This window comes from Tubulanus polymorphus, chromosome 1, assembly GCF_964204645.1.
Source record: "Tubulanus polymorphus chromosome 1, tnTubPoly1.2, whole genome shotgun sequence".
Lineage (NCBI taxonomy): Eukaryota > Metazoa > Nemertea > Palaeonemertea > Tubulaniformes > Tubulanidae > Tubulanus > Tubulanus polymorphus.
The window spans coordinates 28322003-28338796 of record NC_134025.1 but is presented as its reverse complement, the minus strand read 5'-3'; the positions used below and the strand labels follow the sequence as shown (position 1 = coordinate 28338796).

At 36.0% G+C, this 16794-nt stretch overlaps 1 protein-coding gene across 1 annotated transcript in view; it reads left to right on the top strand.

Moving 5' to 3' along the window:
- Nucleotides 1–16794, top strand: part of LOC141915202 (uncharacterized) — a 30018-nt gene that overhangs the window by 7340 nt on the left and 5884 nt on the right. The window contains exons 23-72 of the mRNA XM_074806653.1: nucleotides 35–191; nucleotides 279–491; nucleotides 579–692; nucleotides 1223–1354; nucleotides 1610–1633; nucleotides 1823–1932; nucleotides 2019–2115; nucleotides 2210–2473; nucleotides 3789–3881; nucleotides 3963–4162; nucleotides 4241–4430; nucleotides 5420–5548; nucleotides 5637–5771; nucleotides 5847–6071; nucleotides 6151–6259; nucleotides 6345–6547; nucleotides 6631–6729; nucleotides 6822–6959; nucleotides 7056–7279; nucleotides 7391–7557; nucleotides 7704–7739; nucleotides 8106–8245; nucleotides 8324–8531; nucleotides 8612–8868; nucleotides 8946–9032; nucleotides 9108–9215; nucleotides 9293–9379; nucleotides 10071–10135; nucleotides 10218–10421; nucleotides 10512–10592; nucleotides 10678–10747; nucleotides 10824–10938; nucleotides 11023–11121; nucleotides 11200–11300; nucleotides 11391–11540; nucleotides 11843–12088; nucleotides 12170–12322; nucleotides 12410–12690; nucleotides 12784–12970; nucleotides 13073–13320; nucleotides 13412–13540; nucleotides 13630–13833; nucleotides 13918–14058; nucleotides 14133–14383; nucleotides 14499–14644; nucleotides 14720–14967; nucleotides 15242–15450; nucleotides 15534–15769; nucleotides 16101–16133; nucleotides 16538–16740. Coding sequence (XP_074662754.1) covers nucleotides 35–191; nucleotides 279–491; nucleotides 579–692; nucleotides 1223–1354; nucleotides 1610–1633; nucleotides 1823–1932; nucleotides 2019–2115; nucleotides 2210–2473; nucleotides 3789–3881; nucleotides 3963–4162; nucleotides 4241–4430; nucleotides 5420–5548; nucleotides 5637–5771; nucleotides 5847–6071; nucleotides 6151–6259; nucleotides 6345–6547; nucleotides 6631–6729; nucleotides 6822–6959; nucleotides 7056–7279; nucleotides 7391–7557; nucleotides 7704–7739; nucleotides 8106–8245; nucleotides 8324–8531; nucleotides 8612–8868; nucleotides 8946–9032; nucleotides 9108–9215; nucleotides 9293–9379; nucleotides 10071–10135; nucleotides 10218–10421; nucleotides 10512–10592; nucleotides 10678–10747; nucleotides 10824–10938; nucleotides 11023–11121; nucleotides 11200–11300; nucleotides 11391–11540; nucleotides 11843–12088; nucleotides 12170–12322; nucleotides 12410–12690; nucleotides 12784–12970; nucleotides 13073–13320; nucleotides 13412–13540; nucleotides 13630–13833; nucleotides 13918–14058; nucleotides 14133–14383; nucleotides 14499–14644; nucleotides 14720–14967; nucleotides 15242–15450; nucleotides 15534–15769; nucleotides 16101–16133; nucleotides 16538–16740 — 7746 coding nt within the window. The remainder of the gene's footprint in view (nucleotides 1–34; nucleotides 192–278; nucleotides 492–578; nucleotides 693–1222; nucleotides 1355–1609; nucleotides 1634–1822; nucleotides 1933–2018; nucleotides 2116–2209; nucleotides 2474–3788; nucleotides 3882–3962; nucleotides 4163–4240; nucleotides 4431–5419; nucleotides 5549–5636; nucleotides 5772–5846; nucleotides 6072–6150; nucleotides 6260–6344; nucleotides 6548–6630; nucleotides 6730–6821; nucleotides 6960–7055; nucleotides 7280–7390; nucleotides 7558–7703; nucleotides 7740–8105; nucleotides 8246–8323; nucleotides 8532–8611; nucleotides 8869–8945; nucleotides 9033–9107; nucleotides 9216–9292; nucleotides 9380–10070; nucleotides 10136–10217; nucleotides 10422–10511; nucleotides 10593–10677; nucleotides 10748–10823; nucleotides 10939–11022; nucleotides 11122–11199; nucleotides 11301–11390; nucleotides 11541–11842; nucleotides 12089–12169; nucleotides 12323–12409; nucleotides 12691–12783; nucleotides 12971–13072; nucleotides 13321–13411; nucleotides 13541–13629; nucleotides 13834–13917; nucleotides 14059–14132; nucleotides 14384–14498; nucleotides 14645–14719; nucleotides 14968–15241; nucleotides 15451–15533; nucleotides 15770–16100; nucleotides 16134–16537; nucleotides 16741–16794) is intronic.

Sequence of the window (16794 nt, the reverse complement as noted above, 5' to 3'; positions counted from 1 at the left end):
TTGCGAGTAATTGATATTTTGATACATTTAACAGAGAGTTTGAATTGCGTTTGCCTCGTCATGAAGTGGAAAACGTCGATTCATTGCGAGATAAATGGCAGGAATTGTTAGAACTGGCAGATAATCTGAGACACGTTCTTCTGAAGGAGAGACGTGTGGCTTTTGAACAGGAATTAGACAAACAAGTTAAGGTAAATTCTACCAAGTTTTAACCATGATGATTAAACATGTAGTCTTTATTCAAACTACTGATTTCTAATGATGAACTTTGTTTTCAGACATTCGTTGTTGAAGTAATTCAGTTCCGCAATGCGTTTGATGCTCAGGGACCGGTTGTTCCTGGAATTCCACCAGCTGAAGCGGTTGCCAGACTTCACAATTTCCAGCAGAAATTCTCAGCATATGACACAAAAAGACGCACACTAGACTCTGTATCGAAATTGTTCGGTATTCCGTGTAAACCATTCCCAGAACTGGATAAAACAGGAGAGGTCGGTTTCACAGAGCTAAACAGAGCTAAACCACCAAAGTGATTGATTTCATATGATTTTATTGTGTAATTTATTTCCATTTTGCAGGAGTTGGATCTTCTTGGTCAGTTGTACGGCCTGTTCCAAAAGTTCATCAGGTTTGATAACAACTTCAGGGACACATTGTGGTCTGATGTCGATTTACGAAATGCGACCGAAGAGGTAAATCATATACAATATCAAATATTCATCTTTACACAAATAATCATTGTTTGTATTCATTTCGTTCATTGTGGTTTCGTTTTATCTGGGGTTTTTAGGTTATTAAGAAACAGGTATGCTGATAGAATTATGTGTTAGGAATAAGATTAATCTTTTTATCATTATTGATACGTAGGTGACTTTAACAATGAGGTACATAAGACTGGTTTTTTCCGTTCAAATGAAAATCTATTTTCTGAAATATTTCTGAAAGAACCTAGCTAACTATATGCCTGTTATGTGTATACATTTGTAGCTCCTTTCATCTAAATTGTGACATGTCAAATCTTTTCATTCACTTCAATCTCTGACACTCTAAACATAACTTTTTTTACAGTTACCGGTATCTTATTTATTTGTCCAATGTTTTATATCTATAATCTGTAAAGTTTGTTGAGATATTCTATGTACAGAATAGATATTATTATTACACCTTCACATAGGCCTAGACTAGAATTGAGAAAATGTATGAAGTCGGATGTTTTTTTTAGGTGGAAGGTTATTGGGATGAATGTTTGGCTCTGCCGAGTAAACTGAAAGATTGGGACGCTTATCAGGACATGAAGAACGCTATACAGCACTATCTGGACGTTATTCCGCTTTTGCATAAACTGTCATCCAAGGTAAGAAGAATAGATAGTAGATCGGTTTATTTTGATAACAAAAATACTGACTATCTAACAACACTGCTAGATACTAAATGAAACGTACACGCATTGTTAATATTAGATGATTTAGACACTATGACTGTAGTAGTGTTGTTGCTTCAGCTCATATACAGCACTGGTTTAGATGTGAGTCTCTATATCTCCGATTAACGTTTTCTAATTTCGATGCTAACTGTTTTTGTTGTCTGTTCTTTGTTGTACTAACTTTAGAGAGAACAACGCTATGATATAGAAGTAAGTACCGAGTTAGTCTTATTCTGCTTTTTGCCTTTCTTGATTACTCATCAGTTGGTCAGTTTGAGATTTCATTCAAGTTAATTTGTTACATTTCTAAGTTAAATGGTGTACATCATTCATCTTTTCTGAAACTTCATATAAATTAATGCATCTGAATGAGTTTGTTGTGTTATTGTTTAATTCTAGGAAATTCGTAATCGTCACTGGCTGCAAGTAATGCAAGTAACCGGTAGTTCATTCCCACTTGAAGCAAACATGTTCAAGAATTGTCATCTATTGGACATTGGGCTGATCAAGTATGAGTTATGAAATATCTTGTCTTGTCTTACTTCCTGTGTATAACCGTGATAAACCTGGTGCATCGTGTTGCGATGTTTTCCAGGCACAGAGCTGAAATTGAAGAGATATGCCGATGCGCTGGTAAGGAGTTGGAATTAGAAGTAAAACTGCGTGTGACTGAAGAGGAATGGACAGAACAGGTAAACATTATCGGTTAATTCACACTCTGCAATCTCGCCCTAAACTACTGTCGTATACATTGAATCCTTATTCTGTGTGAATGTGTTTAAACAGGTTTTGACATTCGAGCCGTACAAACGCCGAGGTCCGATCTATTTGGAGAAACTGTCCACGGAGCGTCTGCTGGAACAGTTAGAAGATGCTCAAGCGTTGTTAGCGAACATGTTAACGAGTCGTCACATCGGTCCGTTGAGAGAGGAAGCCGCATCATGGGCTGAGAAACTGAAAGAGGTCGGGGAGGTTCTAGAACAGTGGCTCGAAGTACAAGATTTATGGCAGTATTTAGAGGCCGTTTTCAGCAACCCAACTGCATCAAAGGTACATTTACTTGTATCTCTTCTAATTAGTTTCATACATTTATTTCGTTTTGGAGAAGTGTAGACTATTCAGGTGAAATCCTCCTCACGTTTTCCTGTATTTTATGTGATCTTTATCCATTTAGGTTTGCATCAATTTTGATTTTATCTAAATTGAGAATTGATTGATTTTTGAAATGTGTTTCTAGGATCAAGACAACTCATTTGTTCGAACCCCTACTGGTTCCACTGAGTATATTGCAGCAATTTTTTGGCAGGTCTCTTCCATTGTACAATCTGAATTTTGCTTAGTGGGGCGTTTTACTATATTTATACTTGACGGCTTTGCATTTCAAAAAAGATGAGTTTTAGTCTCATGTATATGCATATTTCATATCTACATTACCGAGAATTTATGTGTGGAATCTAGGCATACAATATACAGGTTTTATTCTATTTCAGTTAAAAGTATGAACATTTATCAATGATTATCATCAAATGCATAACATTCATTATTCCTTGCTTCATTAATTTCTTCAGTCGTTCTTTGCTCCTGTGGTAATTTCATATCTTGATGGATCTGAAGAGATGGTAAAAAATTATGACAGCCACTTTACAGGCATCACTTTGTGAAATAACCCGAAATATACTTCATCAGAAACCATCAATAATAGAAACATTTCTATTTGAATCCGTTTATACAAACAATTGTTGGATTTATTTGGAAGTCTATTGTGATGGTATATTTTGAGCCTTACACACATTGGTGTTGCCAAAATCACAGCTTTGGGCTGTACATATGTACAGCATTGAAACACAACAATGGCACATGGAAATACATAAATTCACTTATATTCAATTTTCGTTGAAACACTGTTATCTTATTATCAAACATATAAGATCTCATCTCTATCTATTATGCAATTGCTGAAATATTCTTATCATTACTGCTTCATTATCAGTTATCTCTAATTGCTCTTCGTGGAAATTAAACTGCATGTACATTTACTTATGTATATTCTAAATGCAAAGTATATAACTGAATATTCGAGTCACTGGTTTACAGTAGAACTGTTAAAAATTTAATCGCCAAACCATTATTGACCACAGATCTTAACTGAAATATTCATCTTAATATGACTATCAATATTTTCCCTTCGAATGAGAAATAATAGCATGACTGATACAATTTGTGACTAATTTGCATGAAAATAATTTCAAATCATTTAATAAGGATAAATATATTGCATGCATCCCATACACTCATTCTGGCAATGATCATAATTCAAACACAATTTATTAAGTACATTCGTAAATGCGTATGAATTATTTCATAGGAGCTGCCACAAGAAGCAAAACGTTTCAGCCGCATTGATAAAGGTTGGACAAAAATGATGAAAAGAGCTTATGACACTAGAAATGTCCTGCAGGTAATCGTCATATTCATCCAAAGCACTGATTTTGATCCTGATCTTCTTCTCCAAAGTTTAACTTATTTCTCATGATTTCAGTGTTGTTACGGTGGAGAGGTCCCTAAGGGTGTTGTGCTCAAACATTTCCATGAAGAACTAGAGATATGTTTCAAATCTTTGATCGGTTATCTCGACAGTAAACGAAGGGCTTTTCCTAGGTTTTTCTTCGTTTCTGATCCTATACTACTGGCAATCCTGAGTCGACCGAATGAACTGGACTCCATCAAACCTTACCTAAAGTAAGTTTTTTTTAGGAGTTCATTCTATAAGACAAAATCAAGTAAAGTGAAGCATGTCGAAATGATTTATATTCACAGGTCTATATTTACTGCTGTTCGAGATTTGAAGTTAGAAGCAGTTATGGGTAGTTCAATCACTCTAGATCAAAATCCATCGGTCCATGAAGACACAACTCGACCAACGAGTGTCGTTACTGATTTCGCTTCTCAACCAATTATTGCTCCGACTGCTCAAACTAAACTAGACAAACGACTAGTCCACGTACAGGTAAGCTCCACACCCGGCATTCTAAATCTTAGCCTTAGCTACTGTGATAAAAAACCTATGTGCGATACGTAATTTTATGGTTTGAAATTGAATCATGAATTAGGGTAAAGACAAATTGAAGGGAATTTTGCAGAAAAAACCGAGAAAGGTGAGCCCTATTGGTGGTTTGGTTGATGTTGTTTCTGTCCTATAATTATTTTGTTTTCTTGCTGTTGTTTTTCTTGTTATTTGAAAGAAACATTGATTTGAGCTTGTATATCATGTATCTGTCTATATTATTACTTTTTCTTGTTCTGTTGGAATGAGTGGTTATATCCAGTTGATTGAAAGCTGTGTCATATCTCATCTTGTTTTATAATTTCACTTCCCTTTGCATGCTGCACGTTTTGTAACAATGTTTAATGGTAAATTCTGCATGTGTGTGATTTATGTGCTGTTAATATAAAGATTTGTTCTTCTTTCTGATGATAAAGACTGCCTTATCCCAACCCAACCCTCCAGCTCTACCTCCGCAGGTATATCAATATTATAAGAGATGCATTTATCACGCTTCGTTCAATTACAGTTACATCTAAAATAGCTCAATTTACGCACAACAAACACCAACAACATTTATGACATATGCATGGTATTTTTGAGACTGATTGAAATTTGCTTCATTCCCAACTGATCGCATGCTTAATTCACTAGGTTAGAGTCGATAATCACTGAATACATGATCTAAAAACAACATTATGGTTTATCGATGCTAATTATTGTAACTTGCTTAGTGTGAAAGCATTATTATCCTGCTGTAATATCCCTGTAGTTCAAATCGTATTTACATACAGTAAACCTCTTTTCAATTTATAGTACCGGTACCGGCTATAAAGACGTTTTCGGATTTTTCTTGGAGCTGATCCTGGGCACAGTTAAATAGGGCCTGCATTATAAGCCGCTAAAAACTTTGTGTGTGAAATGTATGATAAAATGTTCTTGTGAATTTTCAGCAAATTCCTGCCGCAATTCAACATCACATTTCTTTGCTGCCATCAGAAGATATTGTACAAGAAAGAACAACTTGGGAGGCTAGCGCTGTCATAAGCTGTGAAGGTGAAATTCTTGAGTTATGTGAAAAGGTAATCAATCATTGCCGTCTATTCATTCATTCATGCGTATAGTTTCATCATAGTTATAAATGAATCTCTATCTTGTTGTTATTTGTAGGTATCATTAGCAGATGGAGTTGAAACTTGGTTGACTCATTTGAAGGATATTATTCATAAGTCTCTGTCAGTTTTGTTCAATGAAGTGATGCAAGATGTAAACAAAGGAGTTTCTATGGAAGAACTTGTATTAAAGGTATAGATCGCAGAAATTTGGTTGAACTGCAACTTCATTTTTTACCTTCATTTACCAATTCTATCTTCTTTTTAGTATCCGACCCAGATTTGTCGGTTTGGAATGTTGTTCTATTGGACTAAAGAATGCGAAGTCGGTGTCCAAGAGATCAAATATGATCGTAAAGCTCTGCACAACTTGGGCAAAAAGTTCTCGACGAATATGGGAAAACTGAACTCTGTGCTGAGCAGAGGTTACGCGAAAACTGCTGAAGAACCATTTACAGCGGTTCATCGCTTGAGATTAGAGAATCTGATTACTGTAAGTATATTTCACAATAGGTTTGATATCTGTCTGTGTAGAAATTACAAGTTAAATGTTCTGTTATTTCTATTAACAGTACTCTATCTATCTACGCGATGTTCTGGACAGTATGGCCAACAGAAAAATCAGAGAACCTACTGATTTTGATTGGAGAAGAAATATGCGATGCTATCTACAAGATACAGGTTTGTTGATTATATAACGAAGCAATAAGTTTTAACATTTTTTCTCGAATTTCTTTTTCAATTACCCGGTATTCGTGTATTTTAGATGAAAGCGGTGAATTGAAACCATGTTTGTATATGTTGGATACAAAATACGATTATGGTTGCGAGTTTTACGGCGCTGAACCTGTTGTTTCATTAACTACGACTACCGAACGCTGTTTCATATCAATGGCTCAATATATGCAGAATCATACGGGGGTCACACTGGCCGGAGGTACTGGATCTGGTAAAACTGAAACCGTCAGTGTAAGTATATAATCAATGTCTTCAGTTGGAGGTTTAATAATTTTACGCTTATTCATCTATTCACAGTGTTTTGTTAAATACAGGGTTTCGCTCAGTTGTTGGGCCATCACTTATCAATATTCCAATGTTCGGAACATTCCGATCCTGGTGCGCTGGGAAAGATTCTTACAGGACTTGCTATGGTTAGTATTCCTATTGGTCACTATACTTTATGGCAGTGTAACTACTTTTTAACTCGTTGATGGATTATATACATTGTATATCCTATCTTTAGGATGGATGTTGGGGATGTTTTGATGAACTTCACTCAATGAATCGAGAGTGTTTATCTGTTCTGCTCGATTATGTTTCATCCATATATGGAAGTTTAAGAGCCGCAAAAGAAACATGTACACTCCGCGATGGACAAGAGGTATATTAACTTAACACTCTAGTATACGATTAGATCAAATCGAGAATTTTTTAGAATTTCATTGAACGAATGAAACACATTATGTGCACATTTCAGATATTGATCAATCCTTCTACTACCCTGTTCCTCACTATCAATCAAAGCACATCTGCAAAATTCAAACTCCCAATGGAAATCAAGTCACTATTCCGCACTGTCAACTTACTCAAACCGGATTATAACATGATTCTGAAATTGAAGTGTTCAGGATTAGGATTCCGTGCACCAAATATTCTCAGCAACCGCCTCAAGATTGTCATGGAACTTTCTAAAGATCAACTGTAAGCAAATAACTTTTTGATTCTCATATTCAAATGCACATTGGTTGAGATCTATTCATCTCATGTTATTGATTATGAATGAATTAAGATAGTTAATCGTATGTTTGACAGGCCAGTAGCAGATCATCACAACCTGAGTGTTTCATCACTTGTGAATGTGTTACGATTCGCCAGTCATCGACGTAAACTCATCAGAGAAGAAAAATCATTCGATAAAGCAGACGCGACTCGTTCGAGCAGTAATCAATCAGTTTACGCTCAGCACAGTTCATCTAATGGTATGTCTCTCCTTAATACAGCATTCATTCCTTTAATGTCTTCTTTTCTGTCCAGTTTTTATTTTCAACCATACTCCGGCGAGTTTCGTAAGTTTTCTCCACGCACTTATGTTCAGTTATTCTTGTATTTTACAATGTTGACTTAGGTCATGGTTCTCCACGCTCAAAGCGTAAAAAGAAAGGTACATTTTATAATTTGAATTAGTGCTTTCCTGCAGCAATTTTCTTCTCTCTAGCCAAACCAGTACTTATAAAAACTGGCTCCAGGTATAGATAGTGGTTAGTCGAGTATTGCTTGTTTAGCATGTATAATTTTTTGGGCTCAGAAAATTGACAACATCTCCGAGACAGTTCTAATCGTAGTCTTTTAACTTTCTCATTTACCATATTTATATCTTCAAAAACCATACATAGCTAGACATTTACAGGTAGATTTATTTATTACAATAGATTCAACATAGTTTCTAATGTTCACTTCATTTTAGTTTTGTCTCAAACAGATAAACGTACATTCATTCTAATATCTAACTGTGTATAAATGTTAATAGTTTCGCAGGGAAGAACTCCAGCTGATCGGTACAGTCGTAAAACTGGTACTCCAAATCCTCTCACTCCTGCTGCAAAGATGGAACATTCTATTGTTGGACAAGCCTTACTAGAAATCATCGGTCCACGATTAAGTGGTGATGTATGTATTCATCGGTTTATGATATGAAAATATTTGAACACGTTTGAATTTTTTCATTAAAATTTCATCATTTTTCAGATCTGTTCGGTCTTCACTCAGATCGTGAAAGATGTATTTCAAGGTTTACCAGATCCACCTGGTTCACATAGAGCCATTTCAGCGCATACGCGTATACAGGAAATAGAATTAACATTACATTCTACTGCGAAAGAAAATGGACTGATTCCGACTAAAGATTGGGTCGATAAATGTATTCAACTTTACAACGTTTCGTTGGTTCACGGAGGTAACGATTTGAAAACTGTGATCAAAAGTACTTCAGTTTGTGCATTGACAATTAACAAATTAATGTCGTTTGATTTCTAGGTATAATTGTTGCCGGACCGCCGGGATCTGGTAAATCCGGAATGATTCAGAGTTTAGTTACAGCTCTGTGCGCGGATAATCCACGAGGCCTCTCGCGCCATTCGGCATCCAGTATGAAAGGTTCCGCTGAAATGAACCATCGCTTGCAGAAGATAAATCCATTAGTCGTTGATGACGATTCATTGATGTTCGGATATTTGCACAATATGGATTGGATTGATGGTATTTTCACATCTGCTTGGAAGAAAGCGAGTCGAGTAAGTGGAACTTTGAACTTCTACCATAAAATTTTGTGATTTCTTTATTGATTAAGAATCAAATTCTTTGTTTTCAGAACCAATGCACGACTTGGCTTTCATTAGATGGACCATTAAACGCTGGATGGGCTGATAACTTCAGTACTGTATTAGATTCAGGAAAGGTATTTGCCACAAATCCACTCAAATTTCATTCTCTGCTTTTATGAAATACTTTTAAAACGAGTATATCATTTCAGACACTACATCTTCGAAATGGTGATCGATTGTTCTTGTCCAATAATATCAAACTGTTGTTTGAGACGGATGATCTAACGAAAGCTTCACCAGCTACTGTCTCACGAGCTGTAAGTATTTTGATGTTTAGATGTATTGTCAAACCTGAATCAAAGACCTATGATATAAAAATCTAAATTTTATTCAGGGCATCGTGTTTGTTGGTAAAACTGTAGTTGGATGGCGACCTATTGCTCAAGCATGGATGCAGACAAGATCTCAACAAGAAGTGAACGTAAGTCCCATTATTCAACTTCATTTACAAATCATTGTAAATCTATTGTCTTATCTTTTGAGATTTTCTCATTCTGTGATCAGGAAATAATAGAGAGTGAACTTTAGGTTGACTAGTATAATCCACGATTATTGACTTTGTCAAAAATAATTCCATGCTTCCTTTATTCTTGCAGGAAGTAAGTCCTATGTAGTACCGGGGTATTTCTCAGTTGGTACTGAATGATGAGTTATATAATCATTTCGCTTGCACTGGTTGCATGTTGGTTTATGTGCATCACTTGCTATTGTGATTCTATCCTGCAGTATTTTGAATATCGTAATTAGAATTCCATTCATGTCAGTTTGAACTATAAAGTAATTGCTATTTGGTGTTGTGTGTTATCTATTCTGCATATATCCTATGTATCTATGTGGGTTTTGTAATTGTCTATTCTATTTCGCTTGGTGATGTGCATACATTCCATCTTATGCATTTGTGTCGGTTTCTGCTTTGCTTCTCAATCTCTCCTACAAATATTGTCATTCAATGCAGTTATTTCTATTACAATAGACAGGCTTGTTGAAATCGATGTAGAGAAAAACTTTGGCATTCTGAACAGAATTTACCAAGAAATGGAAACATCATTTCATGTTTCTAAGAAGTTACCATTTATTTAAAAAAAACTGAAGTATCTACTTATTTTGTACAGGTGTTACAGAGAGCCTTTGATAACACTGTGGATGCAATTAGTCATTATGTTTTGCATGAAGCTAAGTAAGTTCATCGTGTCTTTGTGTTTAAGTCTTAGAATCCTTCATCTTTGAGCGAACATATCTAACTTTCATCTTTTTTCCAGGCCGAATATCCGTTTGACAGAAGTTGGCATGTTCAAGAGTTGTCTCAATCTGTTGTCAGCCATGCTAGCTGATAATGTACAAATTGGTGGAGAGTTGCACATTGAGAGGTTGTACCTGTTCTGTTTGATCTGGTCGTTTGGTGGTTTATTAGAAGACGCTGAACGTAAAACATTCAGCGATTTATTGAAGACATTGTCATCAGCGTGAGTAACTTCAAAATTTGGCTGGAAAATCCCGGATTCATAACACAGTTTGCTTGAAAGTATGAACGATGATTGTCTATGATTTTGCAGGTTACCCGATGACGATCGAGATATCTGTGTGTTTGATTACTACGTCGACGAATCTGGAGAATGGGACCCCTGGCAGTCGAGGTACATAGAAAGCTCAGAAAAGTTTTTAGTCATACCTCACTATAAATTACAGTCTTTGAAGAGCATGATTTTCTTTCGATTTCAGGGTACCTGAAGCAGTTTATTCTGATAATCAGGATGAATTAGGAGAGATAGTTATTGATACAGTTGATACGGTATGTGAGACATTCATTTTACTACAGACTTCTTCTAACTGAGCAAGAATACTGTGAATCATTCCTATGATTTCAGATCCGAACTCGAGTGTTGATGGATTTCGCTGTAGCTTCTGGTCAAAACGTTCTACTAGTGGGACCTCCTGGATCTGGTAAAACTGTCATAGTCAATGACTTCATCAATGGTCAAGGTAAGCACCGTATTAATACTGCATATACCGGGTATTGCTCTATTTTTGGGAATTTTCTAGTAATTTAATCGTAATTTTTTGTAGATTCTCAAACCCGAGTGAGCAAAAAATTAGTTTACAGCGGAGCATCAACCGCTAAACAACTCCATCAATTCATAGAATCAAATATCTATCACAGACAAGGTATATTTGAAATAGACATTTAAGCATTTAACAGGATTGTGAGGAAAAGGTCATCTAATCACTTGAATTTTATTCTAGGATTTGTTTATGGCGCTAAAGACAACAAGAGGTTACAATTGTTCATCGATGACTTGAATCTACCAGTTCCTGATCAGTACGGTGTGCAGAAATGTAATGAGGTTAGTTTGATTTCTTTGTTCAACTCAATTCATCCTTTAAAATGAAGTAAGGCAGTATGAAGAGAATGTGAAATTGTTTTTTTTTTTCAGTTGTTAAGACAACTACTCGATGATAAAGTCTTGTGCACGCAGCAGAAACCGTTTGAATGGCGTTCTGTGGAAGATTTAGTTATTCTCGCAGCTATGTCATTCAGTGAAACACCCAGTGTAGTAAACCGGCTTCTCAGTTCTAGGTTAATGGTAAGTTGGAGGCTTAGGGGGTTGAATAATGAATGAATGAATGAATGAATGCTTTATTCTCTCTGATTACAAATAATTAATATACACACATAAATACAGATAAAATCCCACAATTTACAGATTAAAAGAATTTAAAAACCAGAATTTATTTATTAAATCTAAAATATTTAAAAGACACGACGTTTCGATCTCACCCTAGAGATCATCGTCTGGTGATTTGAGAAAAGGACATCTCCAAGCCGGGGGCTGTATAAAGGCTATTGAAAGATGTTTCAAACTCAGCCATGTTTTCACTCTTACAGCGTCATTTTGTTGTACTTCGCACTCGAATGCCAAAAGATGAACCTTTGAAGAATATAGTTAGCGGAATATTGGAAGCCAATATGTTACAGAACGAACAACCAGGTTTAGACATCGATTTACAGAACGCTATTTCTGGTGCATCTTGTAAACTGCTCACTGATGTACAGTCTGTATTACGAATGACAAATATGCCTGGCAGACAGCATTATCTGTTTACATTGAGGGAGGTTACGAAATGCTTCCAGGTAATTAAAACTGTTTGAATCGGTTGGTTCAACTCAATAGAAACAACCTTTTTTTCACCTGGTATTTCTATCGTTTAACAGTGTTTAAAGAGAATGCCAGATGAAAGTCGAGCGGATGAAATAATGGTTCTCTCTTTGTGGAAACACGAAATGGAACGAATCATCGGGGATAGAATTTGTAGAACTTCAGATGTGAGCTGGTTCAAAAATAAAGTAACTGAAATCGTTGAAGAGGTAATTTACTTACAAATAAGAACAATATCTGCCTGATACATGTCCTTCCTTGTGCTGTGGTGAATCTAATGAAATCTTGTTTTTCAGTTCTGGCCAAATCTGGAAGAAGGATCCCTTCACGAAAACTTTGTTACATTCCCAATTGATATGCGTGTGTATCAGAGACCGATGACTTCAGTTACTGGGCAAAAACAAGTCAAAGTTGCCTTACAGCCTATTGAAAAATATGCAGATTTGTTCACGTGTTTACAAGCTCAGAAAACACGTTATAACGAAGAACTTGGAAATGTACAACTGGAGATTTCACTCTCTGAATTAGTGATAGTTCATCTTGTTAGGTTGCATCGCATTCTAAGTCTGCATCACGGGTAAGTCAAGGATCAAGTAACTAGAAAATCTTTATGAAGTGGATTTTCTTACATTAATCGCTTGATTCAGCGGCTATTTTGTGGTATTTTCAGCGGTAATGCATTGCTGATCAGTGCTATTGGATTTCGTCTGGCGACGCTGTGTAAACTGGCTCTTCATGTCGCAGATATTCCCATTCTACCTATCGATAGTAGTAAACCGAATACGTTCTTCGATGGTTTACGATCTGCAGTTAGAATGAGCGGTTCAGAGGGAAAAGTCTTATCACTTCTCTTCACAGTAAGCCCATTACATACAATATACAGTTGTAGTTGTTCTTTCTATCTGTAGTGGAATATGAACAGGATTGAATTAATGTTGCCAATTCGTTTCTAATTTCAGGCACGTGATTTACAAGATGACTCGTATTTGGATGCTATAAACAGTATTCTAGTCGCTGGAGAATATCTACATCTATTTTCTAATGATGAAATGGATGGTTTACTACAGGCACTTTATCCAGCTCTGAAGCGTGAGAATCCTGCTCTTCTCGCAGATCCGATGAAGTTCTTCGTTTCAAGAGTGAAAAGTAATTTGCATATAATTATTTGCCTTCCTCCTCGACATCATCTTGTGTATAGCGCTGCCAGGTAATAGTTGTTTTCAAAAAAACTTCTCTTACATGTTTATATTGAAAAATATCTGGCCACATCATAAGACTTCGTGATTTGATATTTGTAGTGAATATCCAGGATTGCTGAGTGGATGTCAAGTTGATTGGGTTTGCGATTGGCCACAGGAAGCCTTACTCAAAGAAGCCTCTTTTTTCACCGCTCAAAAACAGTTTGCTTTCGTTGATAGTGAAATTGGGTAAGCTGCGGTATAATAACATATTCAGAGAAAATATTTGTTAGAAAAAAGAAACCATCATTATACAGTGATATTCATATTCTTAACAGCGAAAGTGTGATCAACTGTATGGCAAATATTCACAATTTCATCCTGACCGAGAGTAAACAAATACCGTGGGCCGGTGACGCAAGTGAAGAGATCATGATGACAAATATACGCGTTCAAGATAAACGTAAAGATCTGATCAAATCAACATCGATCAAAGTACCAAACCTACCATACTCTAAGACAATGGTACTGGAAAATATTAAGTAAGTTGAGATTGGTATGTTATTTTTGAGAGATTTAGATTCAGCAATTTGTTTTAATTAGTCGATTATTTGATCATTTTTCAGACAAAAGCATAGACTGGCTAGTGGCCTCGGAAAGAATGAAGTTTTTGTCGGTCCATTGACCTATCGTCGGTTCATGAATACATTCTATCATATTTACAACAAGAAATCGATTGAACGAACTGAAACTGTAGAAAAGTTGAAGTAAGTTACAATTTCAAAACTCCATCCAGCTTTCTAAAAAGACACTTGCTAGAAATTTCTCTTGAATCTCGTAGAAAAGTCTTAGCTGCTCTGGCTCAGAGTCGAACTGATGCGAAGACGATGCGTCAAGCCATCAAACACATCATAGGAAAATATGACGAAGCTAAATCTAACACGGCACAAATTCTGAGAGAACTAACGACGAAAGTGACGATACTCGAAAAATTGAAGGCAGAAGTCGGCGAAAGTAATGCTCTTAGTGCTTTCCTGCAGCTTAATGAAATGTCTTCTGACGACGAAGAAGAAGATGATCTTCTAAAACAAGGTGAATTGTTCATAACATATTGACTTTATCAGAAGAAATCATAATGTGGGTTCAAATTACATTCCTATCTCTGTAATTTTCATATTCCTGAATTTTTCGATAATATTCCTCATAGATGATTATGATGAATATGACAAAGAGTTTGATCGTTTACGAGAGGAAAACATGCGTAACAGACACGTGAAAGCTAAAGAGGAACTGATGGCTTCGATTAAACAAGTTGAACATTGTCGTCACGAGCTCGAGGGCGCACGAAAACAGGTACGACTTACACTCAACACTTAATAGTTTTGAATAGATATCGATGAATACAGCAAATATTCTATGATAATTCAGGTGAATCTATGGCGCGGTAAAGTTGATCGCGGTTGCATCGAACGTTTAAAGGCATTCGGAAGCCCGCCGTTACTAGTCGGACAAGTCATGGAAATGGTTATGACACTGATTGGGAAGCGCGTTCCAAACTCGCACAGACCCGACACTAAAGATTCATCGGCTTCTATAAACTATCCTCGTGATGAAAGCAGCAGTCGACTGTCAGGTAGTGAAGCGAGTGCAAAACTTAAATCAGTTAAAATGCGTAAGTAACTTACTAACATCCTTCCTTGCATGCAAATTATAACAAAACTATTAAATGAGAATCATTCTTGAATTTGTTTTGAACATGTATATTGTAAGAAAATAATGTGTGTTCGCTTATTTTAATGCTTATCCACTCCCCACACCAAAGGCTATTGAATTTCCACACTGCACACGAATCTGACAACCTAGCAGTACCCCAGTAGAGTAACATTGATATAAGATAGATGAATACACGAGTGGATATTTCAATTTTTCAGCCTCTTCTAAAGAAAAGAGCCTGAATGAACGTGTTGATCGAGCTCAGTGGAAAGCCATTACGCAAGCGATGAATGATACAACAAAGTTTGTCGATATGTTACACAACGTTCAATGGGAAGATGGTTTAAAGACCGATGTTTCTAAATCGGTTGAATCGTTCCTGGCTAAAGGTCGAGATGGTCAGTTAGGCATCACTGGAGAAGGAACTCTTTTAGAAAATGCACCAGGTAGCAATATCATCATAAACTCCGAAAACTTTTTAGTTTTATTTACCTTATATTCATATATAAAACTTAAACCTGCTTTTTAGACAACCGACCATTTCCGCCAACGCGACGAACACCTTCACCTGACAATACGAGAGGTATAACATTAGCTGCTGCTAGGTTCGCTAGTGAAGATGCCGCTACTCTCGTTCAATATACTATAGCCATCGTGGAATACACGAAGTATTGTCAGCCTCTGAAAGCAGCGCTTGAAAAACAACATGAACTTGAACGAGAAATCGAAGAAAATGAAAGGAAACAACAAGAAAAAGAAGCTAAGGTGAGTCATTGATTGAGAGAGATGTTCTTTGAGTTTATAAATTGCTGTGAATATTTTATTTCCGTAAATGCTCTATATGGATTTTTGATGATCTTTCTCAGACAAGGGATGAAAGCTTTTAGTTGGAATTAGAAATCATATTCTTCAAGTCAATTTCTACACATGTAATTCACACACTTGAACACTCTTTGAGTAGTGATTTCCTGAAGCTGCGCTTACTAGAACATCCATTTAGAGAACACATTCAATTTTTTCTGTTAATCTCTTTGCTACAAACTATTCATTAGCACAGGTACACTTACATACATCATAATATTGTTCCTGTTTACAGCAACATAAGAAAGATGAAGAATTTGAGGCAAAAGTATGATATTTTACAATGTATATATAGATCATAACAAATGCCTGAATTTACCAATTTTTATTTTATTACAAAGCTGTCCCTTTAGTAAAAATCTCCTCTAATTCCTGTATGTTTGTTAAAAAGTCTCTATACTTGTGCATTTTAACAAAAATTATTTTAACACGTTCCTTTTGTTACTATGAACTAATATTACTGTCCAATTTACTTCACACAACTTTACCAAGTTACGTGCATGCCTAGAATGTAGTTAGAACACGTTTAGTTTAGTTTCATAATAGCTCTTTTCTTTTCAACTAGACAATGTGTTAGTTCATAATAAGCTTCCCATTTGATTTGTCATTTAATCTACCGCTATAAGCCTCTCTTGATAGCATAACTGATGCATATTTTATGTACTGTTTCAGCTACAGGACACACAAGATCAAGATGACGCAGCCAGAGAGGAACGAATGGATGATTATACCCAAGACGATTTGGAAAAGATTCAAAAACTAGTTGATGAACTCCAAGCTAAATATGACGAATCGGTTGTTGAAAAACATTCATATGACATGCAACTGTTAGCGATGAAAGAACGCCTTAAAGCAACAACCGATATGATCGAAAAGTAAGCCTTGAGCATGAAAGAGTTGATGGTCTTTTATAATTATCAGAGAAATTA